At 61.3% G+C, this 13822-nt stretch overlaps 1 protein-coding gene across 3 annotated transcripts in view; it reads right to left on the bottom strand.

Moving 5' to 3' along the window:
• The window catches only part of LOC135317799 (tubulin alpha-1C chain-like), an 887270-nt gene extending 876068 nt beyond the window's left edge, over nt 1–11202 (bottom strand). For 2 of the 3 annotated variants that reach the window (XM_064474232.1, XM_064474231.1), the window contains exon 1: nt 11120–11197. In XM_064474232.1, coding sequence (XP_064330302.1) covers nt 11120–11191 — 72 coding nt within the window. In that variant the 5' untranslated portion in view covers nt 11192–11197. Of the gene's footprint in view, nt 1–8317; nt 9046–11119 lie in introns of those variants that run through there. The other variant, XM_064474230.1, reaches the window with a different exon arrangement.
• Nucleotides 11203–13822: the final 2620 nt, after the last annotated feature.

Genomic DNA, 13822 nt, shown 5'->3' with positions numbered 1-13822 from the left:
GGAGAGAGCCCGACCCGAAGGTTGGGCTCTTTAACCCAGCCACATTCAGCAGAGCATCCTCCAGGTGTCCGTCTCACCCCCCCGGCTCTCCGAGAGGTATGCAGGCAGCAAAGGCACCTTCTGCCAAAGTGCTCCACGCTTCAGCCTGCCACCCTGGGGAGGTCACTCGGGAAGAGCCGCAGGGGGTTGAGCCCCCTCGGTGTCCCCTAGAGCTGGGCTGCATGTAGATGTAGGCCACACTCAGAGAGCACCAACTTGCCGGGCTTTGTGGGATGCCTGTGACGCAACCGGGGCGGAGCTGCGTGGCCATTCCCGTGTCACCCTGATTATTGTTGCCAGGGGGTGTACGCATGGGACCCACGCTAAGGGGGACGTGAAGATCCACATCTTCCCCCTAGTAATGCTCTAGGCTTCAGTCAAAGCCCACACCCGTCAGTTCCCCCCCACAGACCCTGGCCCCTCAGCTCCCCTCTTCAGACACATCGAATCCCTTCAGTTCCTCTCACGGTCCCTCCCTCCTTCTCCTCAGGTCCCCCCTGCACACCCTCCATTGCCTTCACTTCTCGGCAGGCACCCCATCATCTCAGTTCTCTCCAGACACCCCCAGCCCCCGCAGCTCCCCCTACCCAGACCCTCCCGATCCCGCCAGTTGCCCCCAGAAAGCCCGCTCCTTTCAGGTACCCCAGGTACCTAGTCCCCTCAAGGTCCTGCTTCCTCCAGAACCCCCCTGGCCCGGTCCCTGGCCAGGCCCCACACTCATGATGCTGGGCAAGTCAGCCTACTTGGGGTACGGCGTGGCTGGGGGGCATTTTCGAGGCATTTGGGCAATGGGAGGGAGTTATTCTGCCTGCCACAGTCTGGGCGGAGGGCGATGGTGGGGAGCTGTTCCCACCAAACAGGGGGGAGGCTGAGGGTGGGGACTTGTTGCCTCCCCACCCGGGAGTGGTGACACCACAGAAGAACATAGCAAGGCAGCTGGGGACAATTCACAGGGAAAACTAAATCCAGCCGGTTGCACCGAGCACCGGCAAGGCCGGTTTGCTCCTTCCAGTGGTTCCTGCTGGAGATGGTTCCCGTTTCGGCCCGAGAGCGGTGCTGTAGCAGAGGTTTGCTCTCCCGCCAGCGAGCAAAGGCAGAAAGGCGTGCAAAGGAGCCTGAGCAGGGCTCAAATGCAGCAGAGGGGGGCGTGGGGGAGGGCAGCCAGGAGGGGGCGAGGCCGGTGTGACTGCCGCCGCTTCGGGGCCCGGGAGCACTGCCGACGGGGCGGGGCCGGCTGTGAGGAGCCATGATGGGTGTGTGAGCGGCCACGCCCCTTGCAGCAGGAGCTGCTTGCTCGTTGGTAGAGCAGAAGGCCGGAGGGCGCTGATTGGCTGCTGCACCCTATAGGAGGGTGGTTGAGCAGGGGTGGGTAGGTGGTGCTCGCTGGGGGTGTTGGGTGCAGAGGGTGGTCAGATGTGGGCCGTGTGCAGAGTTAGGCCTGAGGGTGCCCCTGCCTGGCGCCCCCCGGCCGGTGCCTGCGAGGCCGGAGAAGAGAGGGGGCACGAGGGAGAAGGCAGTGCCCGAGGGGAGCTGTGTGGGCCATAATGCGGAGGGGAGTGCACTCGTGAGAGTGCCCGGGTGCCTGGTGGCTGCTCCTGGCTGAGAGGAGCGCTTGCAGGTGACCAAGAGGTGTTTCTGCAGACCCTGAGCCCCTGCTCTCCTTTCCGCATGCAGGAGGAGAACCACCAGGGCACGCACGATGCCCTGCAGATGCTCAGCAGTAAGGCTGGTGTCCCCTCCTCTGCCCACGTCCCAGAGCTGCGCAGGCTGGTGATAGGGGGAAGGGGCTTTTAAGATGCAATACCAAAGGTTAACTGTTCCATCGCTGAATGCTTATCCAGCTGAAAGGTAATTGTTGCGGAACGCTTTTCTAGCCGCTGTGTAAAATAATTAGCAAGGAGGCCTGGAATCCACCAGCGAAGGAGCAATTCCTGATAAGGATAGAAAACTGTCTCAAGAACCAGCTAAAACCTACTTTGCAGTTTGGACAAGTGTCAAGAGGTGACTGAGTCTGCGCAAAACCAAAAGGTTACTAGCGGTGATGAAGAGGAGCCGTCAGCCTTCATCTTTACGTGCCCCGACGACCACCACGAGGAGGCACTGCGCAAGCGCAGTTGGGAAAGATCTACGGCAATAACTTTTTTTGGCTAATTTTAATACGAAGTGAGGAAATGTCATGCATATGTATAGGCGTATTGGGAAATCTTAGGTATATGTAATGCTTTACTGTATAAATGCAAGACAAACTATCACGGGGGCGTGCACGACTTGGGTGGGACTACCCCCCGTGCTGCCCAGCGCTGAATAAACATACCTGCTTTACAATCCTACAGATTGTGGAGTCTACTTTCTGCACGTCACTGGGGCTCAGCGGTTTGAAGGGACCGCTGGAGGTCATCTTGTCTCGTCGTATGTTTTCCTTCTTTTCCTGCTTATGGTTGACACCCCTGAAGAAACCTTTCTTGTTATTTTTCACATCTACAGCCAGTTTCAATTCGAGCTGGGCTTTTGCTTTTCTAACTGCATCTCTGCACACTCTGGCAATGCTCTTGTAGCTCTCAACGGATAATCCTCCACTTCTCCATCTCTGCTGTGCTTCCCTTTTGGATTTGAGAAGACCCAGGAGGTCACGGTTGAGCCAAGGGGGCCTCTTGCTCCGCTGACTTCCCTTTCCTTTGTAGGGGATAAACAGGTTTTGTGCTTCCAATAGAAAGTTCTTGAAGAATTCCCAGCTCTCGCTAGCTCCTTTGTATTCCATGGAAGCCTCCCACCGAATCCCTCCCAGCTGAGCCCTGAGTGCACTGAGGTTTGCTCTTCTAAGATCCAGAACCCTTGTCTTAGAGCTGACCTTCAGCACGCTCAGCAGGACCCCGAACTCCACAATATTGTGGTCCCTGCAGCCAAGGCTCTCACTAACCGAGATACTACAGAGCAGGTTTTCTCGGTTTGTGAATAACAAGACCAGCAGTACCTCATTCCTGGTTGGCACATCTAACGTTTGTATCAGGAAACAGCCCTCTATCCATTCCAGAAATTTGGTGGATGACATGCGAGCTGCTGTCTTGTTCTTCCAGCAGATGTCTGCGTAGTGGAAGTCACCCATCAGGACCAGGTTCCATTGGCCAGAAGCTTCCTTTAGTGCCCCACTAAAGCTGAAACAAGTTCAAGACAGTGGACAAAGAAGCCCGATTACAGTTCATTATGATGATGCAAAAGAAATGCACCATGTTCCGGAAAGAGTGAAAAAGGATGGAGAACATCATGGGTGGGATACCTTACTTGGTGGTCACCGAGAGCAACAGGAACTTTGAATCTAGTGCTTCATCCAGTTGTGCTTTTATTAGCTCGCACATTATTATGTGTCTTACTTCTAATCACTCTGTATGTAAAGGTCAATGGGAGGGTCCCCTTTGCTCTTTCCATCTCCGGTCTCTTTGTGAGTCATTCTAGGTTGATTTTGACTCCACCACCAAAAAACAGAGGAGGATGTTGGGAGGAGTGATTTCTTGCCCCCAAAATGCAGGAGGGCCATGCCGGGGGTTGGTATTTTCCATCAGAACAGGGTTGGTAGCACAGGAAAAGATCACAGAAAGGGACTGGGAAAGGGAGAGGGAAGTGCTGCGTGTTTGCAGTGAGCATGGGTCTGGAGCGGCCAGCACGAGGTGGGTCCGTGTGGGTCTCTGGGACACGTGCTCAGCAGCGGCAGTGCCCGTGGGGCAGCAGCCTTGCGTGTTTCGTGGAGGAGCTGGTGGTGGTGTTCCTGGGTGGGCGCTGAAGAGGAAGGAGCTGCCTGCGTCCTACTGGAAGTTGTGCTGGGGGCTGGAGCTGTACAGAAGCAGGAGAGGGGCCACGGGCAGCGGCTCCTGCCGACACAGCGAGGGCAGCCGTTTGTGCAGGGTTTGAAGCCACAGCGCTTGAACACCAGGAGCCGCTCCTCACCTAATAAGCTGCAGTTGCTCCTCGCTGCTTGCAAGTTGTGAGCAGCTCTGCACAGAATCTCTGCTGGCGCCTCAGTCAGGCCCCAGAGCGTCTGCTCTGCCAGCGATAAGTGGGTGCTGAGAGTGGTGCCCTGTTTCCCCGGTAACTGGGAAGGCTGGGCCCCACGTCAGTCCTGGTGCCAGCCCCAGGGAGGTGACGGCCGTGTCACAGTGGGCAGCTGTGGCCGTCGGTGTCACCGTGCGCCTGTGACACGGGTGCCCGAGCGGGTATAAAGAGGGCTGCTCCCGGGGGCTGAGGAGCATCTGGAGCAGAAGCTCAGTGCTGCTGGGCAGGAGTTTGGAGGGTCCTCGCCAAGGTGCTGTCCTGTGTCTGCCGTGCAGTGGAAGGCTCCCGACGCAGGAGTGGAGGGTGAGGGCAGAGCATCCCCGTGGTCCCCACAGCCAGCGGCTGTGAGCAATGGGGGAAGGCAGCAAGCCTGGTCCGTAGCAGGGCAGGCGAGGAGGACGCCTGTGCTGCTGGGGTGCGTGGGAAGCCAAAGGAAAGGGGTGCCGGGGCAGGTGTGTTGAGACCTCACAGGGCAGGACGGTGACACTGGAGGTGTCGCAGAGGCCCCAGGGCAGGGCAGCCCTGCCAGCAGGAGGGGCCCACGGGCACCCAGCAAAGCAGGCCAGGGGAAGCTCCTTCTCTCCTCAGCGGTCCCTGATGCCCTCCACCACCTCCTGCCACGTGCTCAGCACACAGCTGGCGCAGGCCGAGCCGGGCACAGAACTAGTGCGCACGCGTGCACAGGACCGCTGCTTGGGGTGGGGGGTGCAGGTGTGAGTGTGCAGACGGCCGACGGTGCCCCTCTCTGGGGGAGGCTCCCATGCCAGCCCTCGGCAGCCCCGACTGTGCATGTGTGTGGCCATGCCTGGTGCGTGAGAGAGCGTGGGTACTCCTGTGCTTGGGGAGCACAAGGTCGTGCGTGGCTGTGCCCACGCGCGTACGACTGCACCTGTGGCAGCACCCACGGTGCTGGGCACAGCTACAGGTGAGCAGGGTGGCGTGGCTGTGCTCAGCTGTGCGGGGGGTGCATTCCTCTAAGCGCACCCGCGTGTCCGTGTACGATTGTGTGTCTGGGTAGGGCAGCATCCCTGCCACTGTCCCTGCCGATAGGGCACGTGGCTCTGCCCCTCACACCCTGCTGCCTCCCGACGCGCAGGTGCAGCCATGCAGACCGAAGTGGCTAAGGAAGAGCTCCGCAAGCTCCGGGAGCGCCTGGTGCGCTGTTCTGCCGAGACCAAAAGGCACAAGGAGCTGCTGCAGTGCCTGGTAGGTGTGCAGTGCTGCCCTTGTCCCCAGGGGCTGCAGCTGCGAGCGCTGAGCCCCTGACCCTTCCTTTCCCCACGCAGGGGAAGAAGCAGCAGGAGCTGCAGGAAACCATGCAGGAGCTCAGCCAGAAGGTCAGTGTCCCCTCCTCTGCCCTGGCCCCAGCTGCGGCTCCTGTGGCTGTGCCAGGGGCTGAGTGCCTGTGTCCGGCTCCTCTTCCAGAACCGTGTTGTGGCGCAGTGTTTCGAGAACAACTGCCAGGAGCTGCAGCGGCTGGAGGGGCTGGTGGCCCAGATGAAGGTCAGCTCACAGAATCACAGGCTGGTTGAGGCTGGAAGGGGCCTCTGGAGATCATCTGGCCTTGTCCAATGGCCCTGCTGAAGCAGGGTCAGCGAGAGCCACCTGCTCGGGACCATGTCCAGATGTGGAGCGTGCCCAGAGCTGGGCCTGGGGGTCCCTCCCTCTGCCTGCCCCTCGCGCCTGCAGGGCCGGGGAAGGAAAGGGGACGCGAGGGCAAAGGCAGAGCCCGAGGGGGTCTGGGAGGGGATAATGCCAAGGGCAGTGCACTCGTGGCAGTGCCCGGGTGCCCTGACGGCAGCTCCTCTTCCCCTCCTCTCCTGCAGGCCCACGTCCATGTGGCAATGATGGAAGCAGCCGCGAGCCTGCAAGTGGCGCAGAAGGTAGAGGGGAAAAGGAGGCGTGTGCTGAAAGGGTCAGGGAACGGGGTGCCAGTGCTGGGTCCACACAGCCCAGCAGCCACAGTCAGTGGTGTGGCTGGGGAGGAGATTTACTCCGGGATAGGGCATCCGTGATGGAGGGCTTGGGCCTCTGGACGTCCCCCAGGCTCCTGGCTGTGGCTGTGCTGCAGAGGGGAGCCTGATGTGGGTCGGCAGGCACAGCAGCATGGCTTTGGGAAGGGGGTGGGATGAGTGACCCTCCCTTGTGTGTCAGGGGAAGCCGCGTGTAACGGCCTGCCAGGCATGGGCTGGAGGGGGTTGCTGGATACTCTGGCACTGGGCCCCAGCTGGTGTCATGGGGGGCCTCCTCCACCCCCTGCCCCTCCTGGAGACAGACGTTCCTGTTCCCTCTTCCCTCCCAGCACGCCCTGGCCCTGCCCTCACCTCCCAGTGCCCTGGGGACTGACTGGGGGTGCCCTTTCACACCATGGCTCCCTGCAGTGTGTCCCGCTTGCTTTGCAGTGGCGTCAGTGCGCAGAACTGGTTACAGCTGTTAAGGAGCAGGTTGAGGTCATTAAGGTACTGAGGACAGGAGGGACGGGGGGGTCACATGCTTGTGGGGGGAAGGCCCCTCAGAGTGGGCATGGCACAGACTCCTCACCACATCCTCTGCTTGTCCAGCTGCTCAGGAACAAGCTCCAGCACCTCCAGGAGAGATGGGAATGCCTCCGAGACCCAACAGCTTTGTGAGTGGCAACGGGGCCCTGAGTGAAACCTGGGGCAGCGGGGTGGAGGGTGCTGAGCAGCTTTGGGCAGGTGTCTGCCACTGCAGACATCTTTCTGGCTCCTGTCCGCTCCTCCCGCCTGCTCTGGAGATCCCTTTGTCTTCTCCTGAGCACCTCAAAAACTCTCTGAGCAACTCAGGACTTCTGGAAGCAGCTCTGCACAACTCTGGGCAGCTCCCAGGCTCTCCTCCATGCCCATAAGGCCTGGGGTGGGACAGGGTGGGGAGGTGGGTCCATGCAGTAAGGGCTTGCTAGGGTGCCCGGTGCCAGCCCCAGCAGAGGCTGGGCAGCACCCTAGCGGCCACCCGGGGGGGTCACCATGCCGGCCGAGGTCTCTTCTCACAGCCCTGAACCCCACGGTGTCTGTAGCAGGAGGAAGACAGCACAGGCAGAGGGCACAGGGGAGTCGCTGATGCAGGAGATGGTGGCTGTGCGGCTGGTAGGACAGACAACCCCGCTGTGGGCCTTGGGGAGGGAAGGGTCTGCACAGTGCCCAGGGCACGGGGGAGCACTCATCTTAAGGAGGACAAGGGAGGGGATCTGAGCCCCCAAGCCTCGGCCGCCTCGCACACCCTAACACATCTCTCTGTGTGCCTTGGTCTGTAGGAGGAGCGGCGGGTGTCAAGGAGGCATCAGATCACCTCTTGGCTGCGGTGAGTTGCCCTGGGGGCTTGGGGTGCCGGGGCTCTTCCATGGGCAGTGGGATGCTCGTGCCAGTGGGCCAAGGGCATTATGCATCTCGGGAACTTGCCTGGGATGGAACGTTGCAGTATTTATTCTCTTCCTAGTGGGGGGGCACACAGGGAGGGATTTGGGGGCCCACGAGGGAGACGTTCATTAGAGCCGAGAGAGATGCCTGGGCCCCTCACTCCAGTCCTGAGCAGGGGCAGTGTTGCGCCCAGCATGGGGAAAGGTCCCACGGTGGCGTTCACGCTGGCTGGTTGGAAAGAGCTGAGACAAATTTGCCCCAGCTCTGCCTGACCCCTCTCCTGTCCCACAGGACACTTTTTCTGTTCCTTGCCTTCCTGGAGATCGCCATCTTCATCCTAGTCCTGCTCTAGAGGGACATCCTGAACTGGGTCCTACCACCGAAGCTGGCAGACATGGACGCCTTTGGGAGCCGCCCGGGGAGGTCCCGGTACTTTTGAAATAAAACTCGAAAGATTAGAAGGAAATCTGTGATGGTAGGACAAGTGCGTGACCTTGTCAATCAACATCAGCTGACGGTTCAGAAGGAGGTGATGCTGCTGCTTTCCCTTCTGCCTGTGTGCCCCACGACCGCTCTGCCTCAGACCTGGCTCTTGCCCAGTGGGGAGGCAGGAGGCCGTTTCCACCATCCTGCACGAGCGGCTGCCCTCGCTGTGTCGGCAGGAGCCGCTGCCCGTGGCCCCTCTCCTGCTTCTGTAGAGCTCCAGACCCCAGCGAAACCTCCAGAGGACACAGGCAGCTCCTTCCTCTTCAGCCCCTGCACGGGGGCACCACCAGCAGCTCCTCCAAGAAACACACAAGGCTGCTGCCCCACGGGCACTGCCGTTGCTGAGCACGCGTCCCAGAGACCCACATGGACCCACCTCACACGTCCCCTTCATGCTCCACATCGAGCCTTTGCCCTCCACATCTCCAAGAGCCCCTCCTCGCTGGTGCAGATGAGCTCAGCAGAGCTCCTCTCCTCCTCGTTGGCTCCTCGGTCACTTGGAGGAGGATGTTCTCATCGACGCTCTGAGGGGCCTCCTGGACTGCTTGTTGTCCCGCTGTGCTGCCCCTCCAGCAGGGCTCTCTGAAGCCCCCCATGAGGACCCGGTTCCTGTGGACATGGGGCTGCTCCAACCTGTCTGTCGATGGCCTCACCCGCTTGTTCTCCCTGCTCAGGCAGCCTGTGGCTGGCACCCTCTACAACGTCACCCTTCCCTGTCTGCTCGTTCATCCTCGCCCAGGATCGCTCACTTGGCTCAGCCAGCGTTCAGCGCCCCACCGAAGTACAGGGAGGCTGTGGCTGAGGACACGATTTGCTCTATCAACCTACTACGGTTGCAGCAGGTGAGCCTCTCAACGTCCTGTTGTGGCCTCGTTGTCCACCATGAGCGCGCCAGGCTCGAATGGGTGTTCAGGATGGAGTTGTAGGGCAACACCACGGCTGTGGAGGCCTGCAGGACTCGGCAGATGGAAAACTCCAGCCTGGACATCTTGCTGTCCTTGAGGCAGAGGGCCTCCATGAGCAGGGAGGTAAAGCTGGAGCTGGTGCCGCCCCCAAAGCTGTGGAAGACCAGGAATCCCTGCAGCTTCGTGCACTGGTCAGTCTGGAAGAAGGGGAGAGAAAACAAGACAGGTCCATCAGTCATTCTGAATTTAAGCTGCTACCAAGTTGCCCAGGAAGGAAAATATTCACCCCAGGGTCTCAGGCCTTTGGGGACTCTTGTCTCGGGGACGCAGGCAGGGGCAGGCACCTGCCCGAGTGCCCCAGCTCTGCTTCCAGCCACGGCGCCCTGTGCATTGGCATGACCTGCCCTCAGGGAAAGGGGCCGCTTCCCGCAGGGACTGGGGGACAGTCGGCTCCTTCCTGCTCCAGGAGCTGCCCCTTGCAGTGCCTGTGCCCAGCACAACCCAAGGGGTCTGCTGTGGGGAAACGGAACCCACGGAGGGAGATGCACTCATGCTGCGGGGGCAAAGATGGGGGCTCAGGCTCGGCTGGGGGCAGCCCCCCCCACTAACGCTGCTTGGAGCCTTTCAGCCCGCCACTGCCCCAGAGCTGAGAGCTGGGCTTCCCCAGGGTTCCCAGGTTCCCCAGTCCCCTCCAGCCAAGGCCTGCACCGGGACAGCGACAACTTCAGTCCCTTCGCTGCAGGGATGCCCATCACCCCCTCCCACTTCCAGTGCACCCCCAGTCCCCACAGAAAGAGGAATCCCCCTTTTCTCTGCCAGCCCCTGCACCACCCCACACAGTCCCAGCACCGCCATCACCCCCTGCTTGGGAAGAGTTTCCCCCATTGCAGACACTGCTGCTCGTGCCCAGGGCGCTGTGAGAGCGGCGGCTGCCCCTGCCATCGCTCCACACCGCCGTGAACCGCTCCCACCCGTGCTCCCATCGAGGGGCGCTCCCTTTCCGAAGGAGAGGGCGGCAGTAGGGTCCCACTGGCACCCCCCACTCCCTGCTCTGGGCAGGTTCCCCTCGCAGCTCAGGGAGACTCCAGGGCACCCAGGGGGTCTGTGGGAGCCTGGCCCACACAGTGTACCCCAGAGGGGCAGGGAGCCTGGAGGGGGGAGACAGTCGGCGGTGGGAGCACGCAGCCTGCAAGCCCTGGCTAGGGGGCGAAAAGGCTCTGGGCCCCACACACACCGGGGGCACACAGGACCCCGTATCCACCCACCTCAGGGCCTGCTCTGCGGTGTGCAAGTGTTCGGCAGGCCCAGCCCCACGGGGTGTCCCCCACTCGCAAGGAGCCTTCACCCACCAGACCGCTGCCCCACACACAGCCCCGGGAATCTCACAACCCCCAGGCTGTCCAGGCCCATGCGATGTTCCCAGGCCACCCTGCCCGGCCCTCACCATGGCCACCCTATGCCCAAGTTGTTACGGGGCCGAGCATGAGGGGCAAGGAGCACCCAGCGCAGCCCCCTATAATACCCGGGGGGCAGGGCAGGGCAATGTCCCTGCCACCTCCTGTCACCACTGCTAGCCGGTAATAGTTAGGGAACCCCCTACCCACAAAAACACCCCAGCACCCTGTCACTGCTCACACACACATGCCAACACCCCCAAGGGCATTGGGGTGTCCCGGTATTGTCCCCATACACGGGCACCCCCCAGCCCCGCGGCTGATCATTGTGCTCCGTGTTCCCACCGACAAAATAATCTGGCAGCAACAATCTGCTGCCTTTGCCTCCTGGGGGGAACCCACGGGACCCCTAGGAAGGGGGCTGGGACACCATCGCTCCTTGGGGCTGGCACCGACTCTACCCCATCCCCACAAGAGGCAATGAGCTCTCCAGGCCACTGCCAGGGACCCCCATTGTCACCTTCCCCACATCGTCTTTCCCAGTTCCAACAGCCCACTCTGCCCCCACACATCCCTCCCCACTCCCCACACGCCAGCCCGGTCCAGTAACTCTCCCCCACTCCTCCCAGCCCACCATGGTCTCAAACATCCCCTTCCCCGCGCCCACTCTGGCCACACTCATTCCCCCCCAGGCCCCCCAGTCCAGCCCGCTCCCACACACCGCCTCCAGCCTCCACAGGCCACTCTGCCCTCCCAGCCCTGCCAGGCCCCAACATCATCCCCCAGACCCACGGCCCACGCCGCTCACACACATCGCCCCCACAACAGCCCCGGCCGGGCAGGACCGACCCACACAGCACCCCCGGACCGGCCCCACCTGCTCCAGCTGCCCCTGGAGCGGCTCCACCTGCCGCACCACCAGCTCCACCACCTTCACGCCCGCCGCCATCTTGGCCCGCCGCGACGCTCTGGCGCCAATGCGCCTCTCGCTGCCCCGCTGCACAGCGCCCCCTGGCGGCCGGCGGCCGGCAGCGCTCCGGACCGCGGGAGGCAGCAGCCCCGAAAAGGGGCGGGGGGCGGGCGGCAGGGCCGCCCCCTTGCAGGGCCCTAACAACCACCCCACACCCACCCCCCCAGAGGGGGCATCGAGGGTCCCCCCCAAGGGGCAGAGGCTACGGCCCAGCACTGCCATGGCGATGGAGCCCTGAGCAAGCAGCGCAACAACCCCCTGACACTTTCCCACTCTCCTGAGGTTCCCCCCAACCCCAAAAACCAAGGGATGGGGCTCTGGGTCACCTCCAGCAGCAGAGGAGGAGGGCAGGAGCCCCAGGGACCCTCCCCAGGCGGTCAAAGGGGAGCAGGGTGCAGGGGCAGGAGGGACTCAGACAGGGGGCAGGAGAGATGAGGGGGACAGTGCCAAAGGCAGCAGCTTTATTGTCACAGAACCCAAATAAAAACACTTCCGTTAAACTAAACTAAAGCAGTAGCAGTAGCAGACCCCCCCCTGCGACGCCCCATTGTTGCTCCACAGGGACAGGGACCCCCAGCCCTCACTGCAGGCAGCCGGGGAGCCTGTAGGCAACAGGGGCTGCCCTGGCAAGGTACTTGAGTCTAGGGGCTTCATGGACGGAGCCCAGGGAGGAGCTGCTGGAGAGAGGGATTAGAAAGAGCCTTCTATCCCCAAAACCCCTGGAGCAAAAGCTAGTCCCATCCTCTCCTCCCCGAGCACCAGGACCAGGCTTTTCAGCCCAGTTTCTGCCAGAAGCATTACACAAGGGCTGACCCTCTCCGGGGGGATCTCTGGACATGCATAGGCACCTGCCATCTATAGCCTCTTGCAGAAGAGCTCATGGACAGAGCCGGCCTCCTCGTGAAGGTTCTGGTTGTGGAAGATGTAGGCCAGCTTGAACGTGCACAGCACTGCCGCAAGGGAAACCCAGATATTAAAGACACGACGGAGAGAGAACGACCCCTCCCTCTCCTTACCCAGCCAGGGACGGTCACCCTCTGCCCTGGCCCCACCAGCCACATACTCTGCGTGGCAGAGAACCCCCTCAGGTCACGGACACTGAGCTCTGCCACCGCATTCGACCTGAGACAGGGCCGAGGAGCTGGGTTTGGTCCCACCTGTCACGGCACTGACCGGTGACGTCGAAGTACTTGGCTCGCTCGCTCTCGGGGAGCCCCTCCAGTGCCTCCAGCATCCACACCACGCTCGCCCTGCAGCCCGCCGTCAGCCGCTCCAGACCCAGCCAGCCCGCCGCCTGCAACGGCTCCAGGGAGAGGGAGAGGATGGCCGGCAAGAGGCCACCAGCGACCCACAGCCCCCGCAGAACCTCCCCGGGGTGGCGTGAGCAGCCCCTTCCAACCCCACCAATGTGCCACCACCTCTGATGGGAGAAGACACCCAGCACCACGAGGGTCTCGCCCACCCCCAGTGCCAGGGACTGGTACGGCCCCTGGTACCTGGGAGCACTGGAAAGCATCGTAGGTCACACTGGCAAGAGCTGAAGGCTGCGATAGAGCAGCCCTTTCGCTGTGAGCTTCTCTTCGACACCATCAGGAGGAACCTGCAGAGGGGAGGGAAGGAGAAAAGCAGCTTTCGTGGGGCCAGGGCAGCACCGAGCACTGCCGGCAGCCAGGGACACCAGAGAGGGACACACTGCTGATGCATTAAGGGGAGCACCGAGCCCGCAGCAGGGTTACGAACCCTCCAGCTACTCACAGAGGCTCTGATCAACCACGTTACGTGGTCGACCTCTACTGCCTCCTCCGCCTCCCTGTACTGGCCGCGCTTGCAGAGATGCCGGCACTGCTCCAGGGTGAGCTCGAAGAAGCAGAGGGATTGCTGGAGGGTGGGGGGCTCCGCCGCCTCCCTTCGCAGAGTCGCAAGCAAGCAGTCCCCGAGCTGCCGGCTGAGGAAAGCCGAGGATGGCGCCCGCTGGGCTTCGTACAAGGCGGCAGCTGCCTGCTGTGCTGTCTGGGAGGTGAAGAAGAGGGGCTGCAGCAGCAGCAAGGCCGCCCCGTCCCCTTTGTTGCATTAATAGTTGGAGTCTGAGGAGCGGCTAGGGGGAGACCCTACCACTGAGTCATGAGGTTCAGGCAGGACCCCCTTGCTTTCTAAACTCCTTCTCTGAGAGGAGTCTAGGTGCAGCTAAGTCCAGTCTTAGTCTCAGACTTGGTCAACGGTTTACTTTCTAAGGGCTGTAGAAGTAACCACTCATCAGAGTATTTGTTGTTGGTAACTAATTTGGCAGCTGCCGCAGCCGGTAGCATTCAATGAGAACGATCACGGCTAGATTAACAAATATTGCAATTTATTAAAGCAACAGATACACAGGTTCTTTGGATTGCCGATGATAAGATTGCTGGTTACAAGACACACATAAATGCCAAAGACATGCTAGGCTACAAGTGTGCTAAATGAATATGAGGCGACTCTGCACAATGGAGATTTACAAGGCGACTCCAATGCCTTAGAGATTTACGCAGAACAAACATGAAGCAACTCTAATGTGAAGCGACTCTAATGCGTTAGAGATTTAAAGTGACTCTGTAGAGGTTTCCAGTCTTACCCAAA

This window comes from Phalacrocorax carbo, chromosome 27 (genome assembly GCF_963921805.1).
Source record: "Phalacrocorax carbo chromosome 27, bPhaCar2.1, whole genome shotgun sequence".
NCBI classification, from domain to species: domain Eukaryota; kingdom Metazoa; phylum Chordata; class Aves; order Suliformes; family Phalacrocoracidae; genus Phalacrocorax; species Phalacrocorax carbo.
Note: the sequence above shows the minus strand (reverse complement) of the source record. Positions and strands in the feature narration are given on the sequence as shown.